This window comes from Saccopteryx bilineata, chromosome 10 (genome assembly GCF_036850765.1).
Source record: "Saccopteryx bilineata isolate mSacBil1 chromosome 10, mSacBil1_pri_phased_curated, whole genome shotgun sequence".
NCBI lineage: Eukaryota > Metazoa > Chordata > Mammalia > Chiroptera > Emballonuridae > Saccopteryx > Saccopteryx bilineata.
The window spans coordinates 10,775,794-10,794,724 of record NC_089499.1 but is presented as its reverse complement, the minus strand read 5'-3'; the positions used below and the strand labels follow the sequence as shown (position 1 = coordinate 10,794,724).

General features: G+C 46.1%; 1 protein-coding gene across 5 annotated transcripts in view; it reads left to right on the top strand.

Moving 5' to 3' along the window:
- The window catches only part of SNRK (SNF related kinase), a 41,313-nt gene extending 23,615 nt beyond the window's left edge, over positions 1-17,698 (top strand). For all 5 annotated transcript variants that reach the window (XM_066246046.1, XM_066246050.1, XM_066246047.1 and 2 more), the window contains 4 exons: positions 5,909-6,050; positions 7,682-7,894; positions 10,186-10,320; positions 13,916-17,698. In XM_066246046.1, coding sequence (XP_066102143.1) covers positions 5,909-6,050; positions 7,682-7,894; positions 10,186-10,320; positions 13,916-15,131 — 1,706 coding nt within the window. In that variant the 3' untranslated portion in view covers positions 15,132-17,698. The remainder of the gene's footprint in view (positions 1-5,908; positions 6,051-7,681; positions 7,895-10,185; positions 10,321-13,915) is intronic.
- Positions 17,699-18,931: the final 1,233 nt, after the last annotated feature.

Sequence of the window (18,931 nt, the reverse complement as noted above, 5' to 3'; positions counted from 1 at the left end):
AAAAAGTATAAACTCCCTTTTGCTTTTCCCTCCCAGCCCCTCTCCTGTACTCGGAAGTCACCGTTTCTGTCAGTCCTTGCAGGCTGTGCCATGGTGCATGTCGCACTGTTTGCCCAGACACCCTCGCAGAAATTACCAGAAAAGTGGAAGAGTCGTCCACATCTTACAGAAGACAGAACTAAGATGCATGGAAGCCAGCCAGGAATACACAGCTAATTAAAGGGCCACCGTGGGACTTGAACCCAGGTCTCTAGTGAAAGACGTCAGACAAGGATCATGTTCTAGCTTAGCTTATCATTCCCATCTGTAAAGGTCACTTCTGGGCCGATGCCAAGACCAGATCTGTCAGTTCCTTGTGAAGGTGCTGAGCAGAGAGGTGTCCCCTGCACTCTGGTTTGCATTAACCTGGGCAGCCCCACATGGGGTGAGTGATAACCTTTTGACTCCTTGAACTTTTTCCTGTTTTCTTTTGACTTGTAGAACAAGTTTGCACAAGGCCTTAAACACTAGAACAAACTGCAGCTCGTCTTTGCTGACTGCTGTACACCCCGCTCACTCCGCACACCCCGCACAGCCCGCTCACTCCCGCACACCTTCCTCGCCCTTCCCTCTCTTCCCTCTCGCTGTCCCTGAAGGGCCTGCGGACTGCCCACTGCCCTACCCTGCACCTTCGCTTCAGTGCCTGGTGGGGGCAGGACTGCCTCCTGCAGGGGCCTGCCTCTGCATTCGGGGCGCTCTGGGTAACGGGGACGGAGAACATCGGGAACTGCAACTCACTGTGGTGATGCTGAGTCAGCAGGTTGGTTGCCCAGCTCACTAGGTGCAGGGTAGTGTGGGAGATCCCGGGGGGCCCTCTGAGGATTCTAACACAGGACCTGCTAGGGGCCGCAGAGCTCCCGGATCTGGAAGTCAGAGAACCCGCAGAAGGTCGCGTCTGGCCTGTCCCCTAAGTATTGACTGGGTGGAGTTGCTGCTGACCAGGCTAGAACACAAATGGGGACAAATCGGATTGGGTAAAGGATGATAAACTAGTCTGGGCAGCACTGATTTTTGAATTCCCCACTGAGCACTAAATGGATGCAGGTCTGGGAAAGACATTTTCAGATGACAGCACTCCCTTCTTACTTGTTTTTAAAGAGAAAAAGAATTCCTTGTTAAGTAGTAAAACTTTTCTTCTAACTAGAATGTTGATAAAACCAGGAATAATAGAGACATCCTTAAAACACGGACTTGTCCAAATTCTTCCTTCCTCTTCTGCTTTCTGTTATTTTCTTTATTTAGAAAATTAAATTTAACAGGGTGACATTGATCAACAGGGGTACATAGATATCTGCTTTCATTCAGACACTGTTAGTTCAGGTGACCTGACAGTTTTCTACTTTCAGAACGGTCTCGTCATGTCCCTCAGAACCAAGGACTGATCTTGTTCGGAAAGAATCTTTAGTAACTAGAGCTCCAGGTGGTGCTGAATGCAGATGAGTCGTTCTGACTGTGTGGGCAGGAGTTCACATTGTTGGACCATCGACATTAAGGTTCTGAGTATACAGGAAACAAAGGTCCTGGGTTTTGTCATAGAACTTCTGGGGCCTGCACACGTCTGCAGTTCTTGCTATTCTAAGAAAGCACTGCCTTTCATGTCAGCATCGGGTCACAGGGCAGTTGCTGGTGACCGCAGTTGGAACTGAGAAGTGGTTGCGTAAATCTCGCCGGCTCTAAGTGCTAAAAGGTGCTGGTCCTCACTTCATCTTAGTGGTTTTAGAACATTCTGTTGCTGTTGCTTCTTCCATGACTCATGGCTACACTGATAAAAGAGAAAAAATAGAGGCTTCTACTTAAAACCTTACTTTTGGTGTTCCCATTTTTATTACTTTATAATCCCTGTTCTTTCCACTTTCACTGTCTAGATAACTCACTTCAGAAATGATTTTTAGAAAACTTTTCAGCAGTAATGACATTCTCCCTACCCACCCTCTTTGGCAATTGCTTATCTTCAAATTAATCATTAGTGTGTTCTTTTGTTTTCATTTGGATCCTTTGTTAGCCTAGGTAAAATGAACTTTGTAATATAAACACCTCTCGCACTAGAAATAGCACAGCTCAGTTGGATTGCCACTGGACCTGCTGAGTGTTAGCGGGTGAGATTCAGTGCTTGCTTCTGTGGTTTTATTTCCAGCCAGCTCGAGAGCCCGTTAGGGGACCAGTGACTCCTGCCCTTTATACAAACAAAGCCTGCATTATCTGTCCACCCTTTCCCACAGTTTCATGAGTTGGAAGATTTTTTTTTTTTTTTTAAGCAAAAGAACTGTATTTAAATCATATTTTCGTTTGCCATTTTTATTAACCAAGGTTCTATAGCCCGGTCTGAAATCAAAACATATGCTTCAAATAGTATCAGCAGTGAGTTTGATTTTTTCGTGTTGTTGATATTTGTTAACCTGTTTACCTTTACTATGAAGAGAGAGCTCCATGAAAAATTTTAAAAAATAAAATAATGTGAGATCCCCATTTTATGCTCTTTCTCTCACACCCCCCCCCCCTTACACTCAGTGGATCTCTTGTGGTCCTAGGATCTCAAGCTGAGGCTGTGATCTATACCTGGGGAGTTTGTAGTTTTATTAGCAAGTTGTTTTTTTTTTTAAATAGGAAAAGATAATGAAAAATATCCACTAAAAAGAATTTTTATTAAGATAAGCATCACCTCCCTGCCCATTTGTAGCAGGGAACATAATAGATAATCCTTCTTGATGTCGTTCTTAGCCTGGTAAACCCAGATGTCTGGTCCTGGAGACCCAGGCCCCTGAGTCATCACTTTTTTTTTTTAACCTGTATGACTCTTTATAGCCTTCCGGGTTCCTCTGTCCCCGTCTCTGTGAGTTTGTCTTCTCTCTGCCGGCCTCGTGCCTTCTCAAGCTTCCCTGTGGGCTGTTTCCAAGTGCATTGGAGCCCCAGGGCAAGGCGACCTCCATCTCTGTGTCCCTGGGCTGGGACAGGGCTGGGCACGTGTGCACGGGCAGCTCCCCCTGACGACTTCGCGTGAATTCCTTTTCACGCCCACGGCAGCTTTAAGAGGAAGTGGATTACTGTCACCAGTCCCGTGTTAGAGATGGGGATCTGGTTTTACCTAACGTTGTCGAAGTCACACGACTGTGTGTTAAAAGCAGCACTTTCTCTTTCCTTTTGCCCTTAGGATGAAAAAGTAAAATGATTAAGAGACAAAAAGTAGAATACGAAGAGAAATAGACAGTCTGCAAACTAAGTAACTGGAATAAATGGCCCCTGGATAATCCCGCGGCCTCAGTGAGAGGGTCAGTTGCCTTCGCGGACTTTGCCCTCGGCGACACCACTGTTCTTCTGTTTAAATGCTTCCGACGGTGTCACTGCACTTGGCGTAGCTTTGTATGTCTCAGTTCCCCATGTTCAAGCGTTCCATGTTCAGAAATGATTTGGGCCGTAACCGGAAACAGTCTATATATTTGCGTTGGTGTTAGGTTTTACCTCCCCTAATCACGCACCACTTCCTGACAAGCCAAACGCGTTAGTTTGCTGGGCAAATGATCCCGAAGAGAACAGTACCAAATAACTGGACTTCCTTGTTGCTGTTGAAGTTAATGTTTAACAGAAAAAGAAAGTTTTGTTTAACCAAATAAGGGTTTGGGGTAATCATTAGTCGATATTTACGTTACTCATCATGTTTTTAAAGCATCAGTTTGTATAGATGCACTGTAAGATGCCATCTGCAGTTTAGCATACAGACAAGTTAAAAACCAAACCAGTGTATCCACAAAGCATGAGGTGGTAGAAGAAATAATGTAACTAAAACCACTGAATAACAATTGTTTTCGTAGGATATATATGGAAAGATGAACGTATTATATCTCAAATACAATACTTATTCATGGTTAGGTTTGGGTATAGCAGTAAGTAGTATAAGACATTGTTAATATTTTAACTGAAGAAAATTTTTATTTTAACCATAATTTTTATATATATATATATGTGTAGCCTTTTGTATAAGCCATTTAAAATCCTCCCTTCTTTAGGGAAGAGATAGCCAAGTGTGTATTATGAACAAAATCTTGGTGAAAAATCCCTCCTTGGGTAATGAACATTAGTGAAAAGGCGGGTGTACATTATAGTTAATTTCTAAAATAGAACTGTTTTGTAAAATGAGGGACATATGCATTAAAGGGAGAATAATTGTAATTGTCACTTGTTCATGGTGGTGGCTTCTGACCAAAACTAGGAGGTTCAAGTTGTACAAAGAAGGTTTAAGTTAAACACCAACATACATAAATTTCCTTTAAAAATCTTAAGGTACTACTGGGGTAATAAATTCTTCTCACTGGAGGGGTAAGGAACAGGCGGCACTAGCCACCATTGCTCAGGGTGTCTGACCTTGAATGGGGACGGCCCTCTGATTCCAAGGTCAAGGTAAAGCAATGTGGGCCCACGAGTGGGGTGATGGCGTGCTGAGCCAGCCCACTGCCCGACAATTCAAGTATCCAACAAGCAGTGCCAGGCAGACCTCGCAGGGACACTGCAGAGCCAGGGGCTTGTTTGGACGGAATGATTCTTTTCGTTCTCATTTACATACATGTCTTAATTTTAGTAGATTTCCCATCTGCTTCACTAATTTCCATTGGAGCGTCCTTAGTAAAATTTATTGTGCATGTAAAAAAACCACAGCATGTATAATTTTTGTGTTTGTGCTCTTGTTATCCTCTTTGTTTCGTTTGGGCCAAGGAAAGGTCTTGTATTAACAAGTTTTAATTCTCTTGGAAAACAACATGGAATCTGCATTTGGGGTGTTTAAGCTTAAATGAAAATAGCCGTTGAGTGTTAACAGATATGGTCACAAAGGTCTTGTGACCTGCTCTTCCATTCTCTTCTAAGCCTTTTGTGGTCTAGAAAACTTCTTGAATTTCTCTCTTATATGAATGTTTATAGAATCATGTCTGTACTTTAGTTTTTGGAATAAATTAATTTCCATGATACCCTTCCTAAATGGATGTATTCTTTTTTCATCTGAAAAAAACCCACATTTTTCCATTTGATTGATGGCTTTGTTTTCTATTTAATAAAGAAGGGATTGTTATTATAGGACTTAGTCTGTTGCTGGAGTTGGGAGGGTCCTCAGCTCTCACCTGGTCCAGCCTTACAATCGGTTCAGGAATGCCTTATGCAGAGCATTAGAGAGATGGTGCCCAGCCTTTTCTGGGATACTTACAGTGACGGGAAACTCACTACCTTTCCCAGCGTTTTAACAGCTGCAGTCAGTAGGTCCTACTGTTAATTAAGCCAAAATGTGCCTTCTGGTTACTTATACCGTTTGTCCTAGTTCTGGCCTCTCAAATAATAGATAACCAGCCTTCTTCCTCATTGATAGCCAGGAGTATTTCTCTCTGCTTCACGCTTTAATTTTCTCGTCTGTAAACTGATCATGAGTTACATGATCTGGTTATCTCACCAGGATTCAGGCAAAGAACAACTGTGATAATTGTGATCTTTTCGTGTCTCAGAGTATTAAGCTCTCAGTTTTATCTCCCATGTATAATGTGATGGGGAAACAGCTGGGCATGCCTTACGGGTTTGGAAACCTTGATAGGTACTTTCCAGCTGACATTCCTGCCATTAACAAATGAATTAATTTATCTCTTCATTAAACATTTATTGACCATTCACAGCGTGCCTGGCACTTGCTTGGGCCGTAGTGAATATAGAAGCAGTGAACAAGACAGACATCGTCTCTGCCTTATTCGGTCTTCACTTTTCTTCTCTAGATCTTTCTACTTTAAGATGTAAATGCTTTCAGCTGTTCAAAATGGGATACTCTTATCATCTACTTTTACTCGGGCATCGTGGGTGTTCCGGCCAGTCCGGCATTTAACAGTGCATCTTGACTTTGCAGACATCTGGAGTCTGGGAGTGATCCTCTTCATGCTGGTGTGCGGGCAGCCGCCCTTTCAGGAGGCCAACGACAGCGAGACGCTGACGATGATCATGGACTGCAAGTACACGGTGCCCGCCCATGTGTCCAAAGAGTGTAAGGAGTAAGTAAAGGATGTGGGCACCGGGGGTCGCTTTCATTCTGAACTTAATATTTCTGCTCTTGTTAAGTGTGTTTGGGGGAGTTAACCCCAGAATATGATTTGAAATTTAATATTAAGATGCATTGCTTTCTTTCTTAAATGTGCCCATTTCTAAGAAACTCATGCTGCTTCGGTCTCCAGGAGTGGGGTTCTTTTCCCTGGAATGAGATATCAGCACGAGAACCGCCTCTCTCTGTTCGCATCAGCTAAAAGCACAGTCCCCCAGAATTGTTTTAAGTGCCAGAGAAGAGTTAGGGCATTTTCTTTGCTGAAACAGACCATCGACACACCACTTTCGGGTTTACATGGTGTGTCTCATCGTTTTATTCACACCCCTCCCCCTGGTGACTGAAGAGCTCTGTTTTGGTTTATGCGACTGTGGGAAGTTGGCAACCAAAACACACTCAAGTTGATTCTTTGGAATCCAAAGCGCTACACAGTACGTACTGTGAGATGTGTGGTGAGAACTACAGTAGAAGAAAAGAACTGTTGGATCAGTTGATATTTTACAAGGAGCTCAGCTGAGAGTATAGCTACTACTTAAAGGATCTTGTTGTGGGCACACTGGTTAGAGTTTCTCCGATCAGCTGCTGACTGTGTATGGTGCCAGGTGGGTACTGGACTTGTCGGGGGGGATAACTTTGGGTTTATATAAATGTTGAATCACTGCGCTGTGCACCCCAAACTAATATAATGATAAGTGTCAGCTGTGATTGGAAAGAACAGAGAGTGAAAGATCTGATAGCTTGAAGAATCTTTTGGCCTAATCTTAGGCCTTGTGGTGGATCGTTAAGAACTTCGGTAGTCAAACTCTCTGCATTTAAATACTGGCTTCTCCCCTTACTAGTGATGTGAGAATGAGAAAACCTAGCTTTTAGAGTTACTCTAAACCTAGTTTTAGAGTTCATTGTGAAAATGAAATGAATTCATGTGTATAAGCCTTTTGGCTCACAGCACATCGGAAGCACTTGATGCGAATATTGATGGTAACGCTTATGCCCTGTGATAACTCTCGACCCCAGGGAGCAGGGCATGTGTTGTGTGCATGTTAAATGCTTGGGAGTCAGGAAGTATTTCCACAGTCCCTGCTGAAAAACTAAAACTTCAACTCATTTTTATTTTGAAATATATTCTTCACAGGAATGTTTAAAATGTGTCTGTGATAAAGTGAATAGCTCTGTACCTGTTATCCAGCTTAAGAATTGCAATGGTTCTAATATCTTAGAACCTTCTCTGTCTCCCTACTAGAGGAATTATTTATTTTTATTTTTTTCAAGAGGAATTATTTTTAATAATCATAGGACCTGTTTTCTACTTTATCCTGTGTCAGTTTTGCTAAGTTGTATATTACAAGGAACTCATTCATTTTTATCTAAATTTTCAAATGCATTGGACTCAAGTATTTATACCTCTAATTATATTTTTGAAGTCTATAGATCAGTGGGGGTGTTTCCTTTTTCATTCCAATATTGACACTTTTTACCTTCTCTTATTTTTGTCTTGAGCAATCTTGCCTGAGGTTTATTATTTTATTATTAGTCTTTTTCAAAGAACTACCTTTGTTTTAACAACGGACTTACCTCCCTCTTCAGCCTGATCACACGGATGCTCCAGAGAGATCCCAAGAGAAGGGCCTCTTTAGAGGAGATTGAGAACCACCCTTGGCTTCAGGGAGTGGACCCTTCCCCGGCCACCAAGTACAACATCCCCCTGGTGTCCTACAAGAACCTGTCGGAGGAGGAGCACAACAGCATCATCCAGCGCATGGTGCTCGGGGACATAGCGGACCGGGACGCCATTGTTGAGTATGTCACACTTCCCTGGACGGGCCGCATTTGGGGTTCTTGGCACGGGCTCTCTCTGTACTTGCCAGGGCCCGCGGACACTGCGTCATGGGTAGAGATCCCAGTTGGCAGGGGCGTGCCATTTATCTCTAGAGTTCCTGGCCCAGGGCCTGGCTTACAGGTTTTGTTGTTTTTTGTTTTTATTTTTGTCCTAGTGACACGCCAAGGGGCATGTCACCGAGCACTGTGGCCTTTCCCTCCTCCTGCCGGGGTGGGCTGGAACAGCCTGCTTTGTCGCCCAGTACGCACCTTGTCCACAGTAGTGTCGTCCCATCCCTGGGCCTCCATCTAGTTCCCACAGTGAGCAGGGAGAACGCGGTGAGCCTCAGTTTCCCCAGTCAGGTTGGCGGCTCACACAGTTATGTAAGTGAAGTTTGTGAGGACCACAGACACGCCCATTCCTGTATGTTCTGCCCGTGCTGCAGCGTGCTACGATGTCAGGGTATTTACAGAGAGGCCACACGGTTCGCCAAGTGTAGAATATTTATTATCTGGTCCTTAAGAGCCCCTGCTGCCACAATCTGGAACTCATAAGATACACACGTTGTTAATTAAGTCCTTTAATGCCAAAGAAGGATTTCATAACCTAAGAAGTTTGGAAATCACCTAACTTTTTTATAATAACCTCAGGAGTTTGGAATCAAGGATAGCATAAAGATGTAGTTGCTTTGTTTTAACAATGATTCATTTCCGGGTCTCTAAAAACATGAAGCATTTCCACAAGTGAAGAGTCCAGAGTTCTTTAACCCGTTGAAACAATTGGATATCATGGAAAGAGTGTCTTGCCAAGGACCCTGTAGGAATGTATGGATGCATTTTCACGTGGATAAAGGCTATTTTGTCTCCCTGAATTGGCTTAATGTTCTTAGCTTAAATCAGGGGTCCCCAAACTTTTTACACAGGAGGCCAGTTCACTGTCCCTCAGAACGTTGGAGGGCCGGACTATAAAAAAAACTATGAACAAATTCCTATGCACACTGCACATATCTTATTTTAAAGTAAAAAAACAAAACGGGAACAAATACAGTATTTAAAATAACAAGTAAATTTAAATCAACAAACTGGGAACTATGCGCCTCTCACTGACCATCAATGAAAGAGGTGCCCCTTCCGGAAGTGCAGCGGGGCCGGATAAATGGCCTTTGGGGCCGCATGCGGCCTACGGGGCCGTAGTTTGGGGACCTCCGGCTTAAATAAATCCCTGCTGTGGTGTCACAGAGCTGTTGAACTCGCGTATATATTCAGGTGTAAATCCAGAATAAAGGTGCTGTTATCGTATGGTTCAGGAGGGCTCACGTGCCCGTCCACTAGGAGCCCGCACCTGAGCGAGGCGGCAGTGGAGCCCCGAGCCTGGCTCCCGGGTGGCCTCAGTCTTCCTGCGCGCCTCATGTGAGCCTCGCCACCGCTGTGGGGACGCGTGCATGTTGGCTCACTTTGGGCTCTGACGTGGGAATCTTAACCTCAGCCTCCTTGCCCCTGTTAAGCTGTGGCCCCCATACATGTTGTGACAGGTGATCCCCATATTGCTTCTTTCCTAAGTGTTCCTTGTGTATTTTCACTAACCACAGAAATTCCAGAAAGGCTTAGTTGCGTGTTCCGGGGCCCGTGGCCCCTCTGTCGCACACTCGTGCTATTCCCGCAGAGCAGGCAGGGGTGTGTGCTGTGGGCCGTGGGCCGGGCCAGCTGGACTCGGTACCCAGAGCATTGCTTCTGAAATGGACAGATGATCCACTGACCAAGAGGAAGCTCAGGACAGGTTCTCAGTTCCGTCATTCATTAATGTCTGAAATTCCAATAAATGCGGGGAGTGTAAAAGTGAAAACTTCCCTGCTCTCTGTCAGTGGTGTTAGTGTTTCAGTGTACATTCCTGTAACTCAGTTCCTAGTCCCGGTGGAAGCAGTAAGTCAGCTTACTGTGAGTCACACTGGGACACCAGGGACAGTGTTGGCTGTGGACATTCCCAGAAGCCCCGTTACTGCCGTTCACGCGTCTAAAGCTGACCTCTTGCTGCCGTCAGCACTGTGGCTTTTTCTTACTAACTGAATATTTCTATGCAGTTATTTTCTAGAATTTCAAGAGTGATCTAAATACTAGTTATTTTTTTCTTGTTTATAAAACAATTCATAATTTTAAAGATTCCATTTCATTGGATTTCATTGGCTGGTACTTTTTATTTGGGTTGGTACTTTTTAAAAGTTAGTTCTGCTTATAAGAAGTCTGCTGATGAGGTCCCCTGTCCCTACTTTCCCCAGAGCCCTGGAAACCAACAGGTACAACCACATCACGGCCACGTACTTCCTGCTGGCGGAGCGGATCCTGAGGGAGAAGCAGGAGAAGGAGATCCAGACCCGGTCCGCCAGCCCCAGCAACATCAAGGCCCAGTTTAGGTGAGAAAAAATCTTCACTGATTTTAGTAAGTTAACGTTTTGAAATAATGATTTTTGTTTGTTTGTGTAACGCTTCCTAACCCTAGGGCGAGAGCACGTGAACGGTGATGGTGGCCTCACTGGAGAGGCCATGCGTGGGGTCTTGGGTCCTCTGTCACTGGGATGCCGCCCGCCCTGGGCGCGGGGCTGCCGGCCTACCGGCCCGGCCAGAGCTCACGTTTGGAGAGGTGCAGTCTCAAGCTGGGCTGCCTGCCAGTTATTTTCATCCAGCTCTTCTAGGTCTGACGTGTATTAATGTATTCTTTCATTTAATTTTATATTCCAGGAACAAGTCCAGATTTTCCTCAATTATTTCAAATAATTTAAAAGAATTACAGGGCATTTCTGGGCCATGGTGTCATCTGAGGATTTCAGGGATTTGACAGCTGATTTATGGGCTGCCTGACCTTGGGGGGTCACTGAACTCTGACTCAGCTCCGTGCTCTGTGCCCTGACCACCTCTGGAGCGTGGGGAGGGCACACGAGTGCGGTGCCCCAGCCCAGGTCCCTGTGCTTGCTGTTGTCGCGGGGACTGTCCCCACCACCACTGCCCTCGTGCCTTCCCTCCCCTCCCTGTCCCCTCTTCTCTCATGCCACCTCCCCAGATTCTGTTCCTTCTGCCATGGTAGCTTTCCATTTATAACCAAAGCATAGGAGGGTTATATTTATGCCATCATTTTGAAATTTAATTAGAATTCAATATCCAGACAGAGTAACCCATGGAACTGTAGTGATTCAAAACCAAAGATGCTCCCAGTTCTGAATAATTCTCTACTCATATACCCAGCTATATGTGACTATATGTGTGTGAATATGTAATTATTGTTTATAAAAGGAAGAAAGCCATTGGATCTTAAACTACTTGCCATCATCTTGCACATGTAGGTTGTTGCTTGGGCTGGAGCGACAGAGAAGAGAGAAGACAGCCCTGGTGGCTAAGGAGTGAAAGTTAGGAGTCTGAACTGGAAACTCAGTTCAGGAGCTTTGTGTCCTGGATGATTCTTCTGTAATGACACTGGGCACACAGTCTGTATCTGCTTGGAAGAGGACTGGGCCCAGGGAGCCAGGGTTGGGCCCGAGACCGACCAGGAGAGTAACACTGAGGGGTGGGGGTCAGTCTGGTCCTGAGCCGACCCTCCACTGGGAAGGCACAACCTCAGAGTGTTCCCCCACGGCAGGCCCCTAAGGGGGAGCCACCCCAGCCTTTCAGAGAAGGGAATATTTGGATTTGAGCTGTTTTCTGTTCAGTGAGACAGCACAGAGCTCAATCTAAAGGTGTTCAGATAATAACCAAGTTAAATTGGCCTTTCTTCCAGCAATTTCAAGGCCAGCAGTAGCCGTGCAGTGTCAGAGCCGGCCCCAGTTTTCCTCTCACCCTCCTGGGGACTCGGAGAGGAGACGGTGAAGGCCTCTCCCTCCTGTGGCCGGGGGTCCCCTGCTGGGCGTCTGCGTACGTGCCTTCTCTTTATGTCACTGTGACTTCAGTGTCCAATCCCTGGGCCTAACTTGGTTCTGTTGCTGAGGAAGCCTTGTGGCCAGTGACCTGGGTGCAGAAACTGTGCCGAGTCAGGAGACTGGTGTTGAAACCAGCGTGGTTATTCTGCAGGGAGGGCTGGGCAGGGAGAGCACGCCACAGGGTGGGAACATTCCCTGGTTCGTGTCCGTGTGGGATGGAAACGGGTCTGTCGGAAGGCCTTGAAGGCCTCCGGGGAGCTGCCATCAGCACAGGGAGGCTCAGTGCCCGCTTCCTCTCAGAGGGAGACGGGAAGTGAGAGCCACTGAGGCCCACACGGTCCCATCCAGTCAACAGGCATTCATTTGGGGACTTCATAGGCTGCAGAAAGAAGGCACTGCCCTGCGGGTTAGTGACCATGAAACCTAACCTAGATGTCACTGTCTTCAAGCCTGTGTGACCTTAGGCAGGTGACTTGCCCTCTCTGTGTTTCAGATTTCTTCATATGTAGAGAGGGGATAATGGCACCTACCTCAGGGAATTGTGGGACTAATGAATTAATCCCTGTCCGGCTGTGGGCAGTGCTGGCTATAGTGAGCACCCAGTCATGTGACCTGCACTCTCAGTGTGACTCACGCAGTAGTTCTTGTTGGCAGCCTCCTGTGTTATATAGTAAGCCACACTTTTCTCACAAGGTGTGTTGGGCTCAGACACGTGCTCAGTAGATGTGAGCTGCTTAACAATTTGATTAACTCGTGTAAATGCAAGCCATTGGGTCAGAGGGGCTGCTAGAGACCACCACAGCTGTAGCCCTTGCCGATCTTGTTTCTGGGGGCGGGGAGGGAGAGGAGCCTTCCTCACATCTGTGCCCCTCCCCATCCTTCTCAAATGGACTGTCAGCCCTCGCCCCCCGCAGGGTGTCCCCACCCTGGTGCTGGCAGGGCACCGTGCGGGGTGGCTCTCAGCTGAAAGCACTGGGTAGCTCCCCCGGCAGTTGGTACGGCTTTGTTGGAAGACAGAGGACTCGTCCAGAGATACTGCTTGACCTCAAAAATACTACTGAACATGCAGCCTCTATGAACTAGCAACAGTGACATTAGCACATGGACCCACCCCATCCTCGAGAGACTATGATAAGGCGCTGAGTTTGGAGGGAAGATGTCTGTCATGAATTCCTACGAGTTTTATCAAGCTACAGATTTAATTGGGTTTTATTTCCAGGATAACATAATTGGTGTGAAATGAAAATGTCATAGTGTGGAAGTGGCTCTTTTAAATGTGTCTGGGCAGAGAGGACAGTCCCCTGGGCAGAGAGGACAGCTGAGAATTTCAATATGTTTATTCAAAACAGCCAGAGACCTCATTTTCAATAGTCTTTTTCTTTGGCTACCAGTGTTCTTGTTACTTGGGTGACTCCAGATTGGGGAATAAAATCAAAATTTAAATGATAGTGGATTTTGCTATCTAGTACTTTTGTGTGAGCATTTAAAATAGATGCATTTATATTTTGCTTATTGCATTTTTTTAATTGGTGAAGAAGAGACTTATTATATCTGCCTGTGTACACTGACTCTTCTCTCCAGAATTCTCACGTTTAAATCCATTTAACTATTTCCATTTATTTTTGTAAATGCCAGACTTTTGCCCTACCCTATACTAACTGGAGGGCTGAGGATTTCAGGTGGATTTTATTAGCAATAATATACCTTCACAGGTTTCATCTGAGACACAAAGGAATAGAATATGTGTGATGTTCAGGTTTTGCTCTGCTGGTAACTAACTCTCTTGTGCTTTTAAAAAATGTGCTTTTGTGTGTGTATGTGTAGTATAAACTGTTGTATAGAAAAGAGTCGCTCTTTGCCCCATTTCTGACTATGAGATGAAGTTTTTTTCTTAGCCAGTAAGCCACAGACTGAACCATGTTTTGAAATCACATTTGCCTTTCTGGTGTCCTTGCTGATGTTTACAAGATGTTGAATGGATTTGCAAGGCTGCCATTTCTTTTTTTCTTGTTAAGTCTGTAGATTTTGTCCCAGTTTTATATAATGTACTTTAGCAACGTGTGCAATTACATGGCTTTTCTTTTTCCAATCTGTTACATAGGCAGTCATGGCCAACCAAGATTGATGTGCCCCAGGACCTTGAGGATGACCTCACGGCCACGCCTTTGTCCCACGCGACTGTCCCTCAGCCTCCTGGGCGGGCTGCCGACAACGTCCTCAATGGGCATAGGAGCAAAGGCCTCTGTGACTCGTCTAAGAAGGACGACCTCCCCGAGCTGGCGGGACCCGCGTTGTCCACGGGGCCGCCCGCCAGCCTGAAGCCTGCGGCCAGTGGGCGGAAGTGCCTGTTCCGGGTGGAAGAAGACGAAGAGGAAGATGAGGAGGACAAGAAGCCCATGTCTCTCTCAACACAAGTTGTCTTGCGCCGGAAGCCTTCTGTGACCAACCGCTTGACATCCAGGAAGAGCGCCCCAGTCCTGAACCAGATCTTTGAGGAGGGGGAGTCCGACGACGAGTTCGACATGGATGAGAACCTGCCGCCCAAGCTGAGCAGGTTGAAAATGAACATCGCCTCCCCGGGCACGGTTCACAAACGCTACCATCGGCGGAAAAGCCAGGGCCGCGGCTCCAGCTGCAGCAGCTCGGAGACCAGCGACGACGACTCGGAGAGCCGGCGGCGGCTCGATAAAGATAGCGGCTTCACTTACTCCTGGCATCGTCGGGACAGCAGCGAGGGCCCGCCGGGCAGCGAGGGCGACGGCGGGGGCCAGAGCAAGCCGAGCAACGGCGGCGGCGGGGCGGACAAGGCCAGCCCCAGCGAGAACAGCGCGGGTGGCGGCAGCCCGGCGGGGGGCTCGGGCGGCACCCCGGGGGGCACCTCGGGCAGCACACGCCGCTGCGCAGGCCCTGCCAACTCCACACAGCTGGCCGCGCGCAGCGCGGGGGAGCTGGTCCAGAGCCTCAAACTCATGGGCCTGTGCCTGGGCTCCCAGCTCCACGGTGGCACCAAGTACATTATCGACCCTCAGCATGGCCTGTCCTTCTCCAGCGTCAAAGTCCAGGAGAAGTCCACGTGGAAGATGTGCATCAGCTCCGCGGGGAACCCGGGCCAGGCCCCGGTGGGCGGCATCAAGTTCTTCTCCGACCACGTGGCGGACAGCAGCACTGAGTTAGAACGGATAAGGAGCAAGAACCTGAAAAACAACGTGCTGCAGCTACCTCTGTGTGAAAAGACCATCTCTGTGAACATCCAGCGGAACCCTAAGGAGGGGCTGCTGTGCGCCGCCAGCCCCGCCAGCTGCTGCCACGTCATCTGACTCCTGCGCCCGGCGCTCGTCGCGCCCTGCTCGTCCTGCTCAGCCGTGAAGACCGGCCCCCTTCACTGTTCCCTTTCTGGTTTTACTCTTTTACCGCGGGCAGTTATTTATTACTTTTTCATTTGTTCGCCTGGCGACGTGACAATGCATGGTCTGTGCATGCTGCTGCTAGACACTACTTTTCTTTTCCAGCCGAAAAGTCTACTGTGTCATTTTTACATTCGTAATTTTAAATGTGGATGATCAGGATCAAATTAAAATGTATATTTGGAACCTAATATAAATGGAGCACTTAGAAATTCAATGTGCCGCACTTAACCTAGAGACAAAAAATGCTTTTGTTTCCTTGTTGAAAAATCTAAATTCCTGTCCTGACCTGTGATACGGAAACTCTGCTCTGAGACACTGGTGTCCGAGACAGAACCAAAGCAATAACGGCGCGACGCCGCCTGCGCACGCGCACGCGCACTGCAGCCCTCCGCGGGTCAGGTCAGTAGAGCCGGCGACAGCGGCGGCACTAGAACCTTAACCCGTGATTTCAGCATACCCACACCTGTGTGTCTTAAGCTACAGTGTGTAAAATGTTTGGGCTCTTAAAATTTAACTGAAAAATTTTTGTTTTGTAATAGGTGAGATAAAGTATTTAGATTTTTAAGGCAGCTTCCCTCGTAGTGGTAAATTACAAGCAGACAATCTTACTTTGTAATGTGGTAAAGAGAACTGATGTCTTCACTCTACTGATAGAGTGTATTTAACAGAACAAACGATGCTCAACGTAAATTCATTTCTGGTGGGCACAGCCCAGGGTTTCCTTTAGAACCAGGTAGACAGAAGACACTGTAGGGCCTAATACGGAGGCAAAGGTGCACACAGAGGTTGGCAAAGTTAAAACCCCAGAAATTAAAAAAAAACAAAAACCATATGTATAGTGTTGATTTTAGTAATTAGGTTGTCTCTTGTTATTTCCATTTTACACCCTTTAGCTCAATTAGCTATGGGAATTGGCTGATCAAAAATATACACATAAAATGGTAGAAGTCACACATACAGCAAACAAAAATGCACAAAGCCTGCTTTGTTTTTTTGTTGCTGGAAGTGTTTTCCACTTTGCCTTCCTGCCAAAACAATAATCAAAGAATTCCTGCTTTAACCTGTTCCTGTACAAAGACTACTTTTGACCAGATAACCATCTTTCGTGACATTTTATCTGTAGGATACAGTAGATTGCTGATTCTGGAAGGGGTCAGGTGCTACTTTTTATGCTCTGCCCTGAGGGGGTCTTAAAAGCAGTGCTTAGCCACATTGATGACAGGATGTGGCTTGACCCTGGGGGCTTCCCCCACTCATCAGCCTCCAGTCCTGTCTCTGAAGCTCTGGTCTCCTGGTCCGTGGAGTGGGCAGAGCACCAAAGGGTGGCATTCCATTGGTCACGGTTTCTCCAAGTATACACTGATCTTGCTATGTTAGTATTCGTATATTTTACTCAGAACTCTGAATTTCACTGTATACTTACTAAACTAAGTAAAGATACTTAAAATACTTTTCACTTTCTAGACCTAGGCTAGATATGTTTTAAGCTATAGCTCTTGTTCATTGTGATATTTATAATTGAAAGCTACGAGAATAGATGTGTGGGTGAAGCCATAGAACATATTTGCTTGAAATTCTTGAGCAGGGATCTTATAAAGGGCCAGAAATAAGATGTGTGGTTCACATAGATAGTGAGCGTAACATCTGTATTAAACGTAGGAGAGAAATTTATAAAGGGCATTGGCAATAAACTCTTTGTTGCAGCTGTTTTCCAAGTAATGTAAATACTTTTTTCTGTGATTATGTATAGCCTTGGAATGGCACCTTTTAACCCATGTGTATTCAGTTTTCAATGGTTTTTTTTATATTCCAATGTATATATGGTGCTCACTTTAGGATCAGCAGTGTTGACCATTTATGCTGCATCGCTGTATTATAGCCTTATTAGTTGTGTGTGGTTGGTTGACCCTCTGGGTGTACAAATGTTAGTCTGAGTGGTGTCTTACTCGTGTTTATAAGTGAATGATTGTGCATGTGTTGTATGTCATAGTATGTTGTCATATAAAAGGGAGGGAGCAAATAACCATTACATTAAGATAATATTGGACCAAACTACTTACTTGCTCTAAACAGTTTCTTGTGCCCCTTAACTGTCCTCAGAAGTTGCATTAGTTACAGTAGTGTGTACATTCAATATTGTGGATAATTAGTCTTGTATTTTTCTCTATGTGTGTGTGTGTATATATATACATATATATGTATATATATAAAAATTATGTACTTCTGGCAATTATATCTATATTTAAAGATGTGACAATCTCGACACCGATTTTAAGAACAGCCGTGAGACTGAATCAAATTAAAGAAATTTCTACCAAGTAAGAATTGAAGTGTTAAGAGGGTACAGAATTATCAGCTGATCTGCTCAGTTGTTTCCACTGCTGGTTGATTTTCCTCATTGTGTAAAAACATTGACAGGTATGTGACAAATGGGAAAAAATCCAAATAATAAAGTGGCATATTGGTGTTCAGCAATATACAGTGCGTCCCACGTTCTGTTTCTTCCCTGAATGCAGCTGTGAGTGTGCCGGCCCGGGCTGGCCCAGCTCCACGCACTGTGTCCTTGCACCACCACAGCTGACCGAGAAACAGTCCTGACTGTTCTTTAACCTCAGGATCACAGTCCCAGGTGGGCCCAGGACTGCCCAGTAATTATACTTTATTTCTCCCAACTCATCTGCTTCCCTAAAAATGGAATAAACAGAAGCAATTAGAACTGCCGCCAGCAGCCATTTCCCCTCCTGCCTCGTGCGGACCCACAGCCCTGCCTGCCTGGTGGTGACTCCGAGGACAGCCCTGCGCTCGCGCCCTGAGACTGCACAGCTGTGCGTGAGGCAGCGTGGGGCTGGACTTGTCCTTCTCCTCCTCCTCTCGCACCACTGACATCTGCTTCTCCACTAGATCATTCCTCACAGCAAATAAACATTTATTCCCCTCTCTGTAGCTGTGCTGCAGTTCCTCTTCTCATCGGGCCTTCGCTGCAGTCACTCCACCCGAAATCTGCTCTACTCAAGCTCAGAAGTGACCGCCATGTGCCAACTCCAGTGGGCAGTTTTTAAGAACTCTGAGAGAAAATTCACACACCACCCGTTAAATTGTACAATTCACCAGTTTTAGTGTAATCTCAGAGTCGTGCAACCCTGACCATAAACTCAGTCCTGTACCTTGGCGCCCTCTGCCTTGCTCCTCCACTCCCAGCCCGGCCCCGGCCCCGGCAACCACTCTGCAGAGGGTAGTTGCAAACCCGTGCTGGCACTTGGTGACCCCTCTTCTAGCACACTTGCCATTGTTCAGGACCCCGCTTCTTTAGTTCACTGGCTTCCCATTCTAACCTCTCATCTTGAAATCCCCCAAGGTTCAGCTCTGGTCCTACTCTCTCTGCACTCAGTCTCTTGAGCCCATGAAGCCTAACATAGAATCCAAAAATACAGAGTCCACGTTTCTCCCAGGATCACCAGATTCCAACTGCCTATTTGACTTAGATCCTCAGATGTGTTAGTAAGCACCTTAATTTTTGCAAGTCTAAAACTACTCTTTCCCCCTCAAATCTTTACCCTCCTAATGCTCATCTTACAAATGGAAACTAAACCCTCATTAGTTTTGCAACAAGCCAACAATCTTGTTGTCATTCTTTATCCTTTCATCCCAACATCCAATCCATCAGTAAACCTTAACCATTCACACACTTCTTGCCTCCACCGTTAACACGG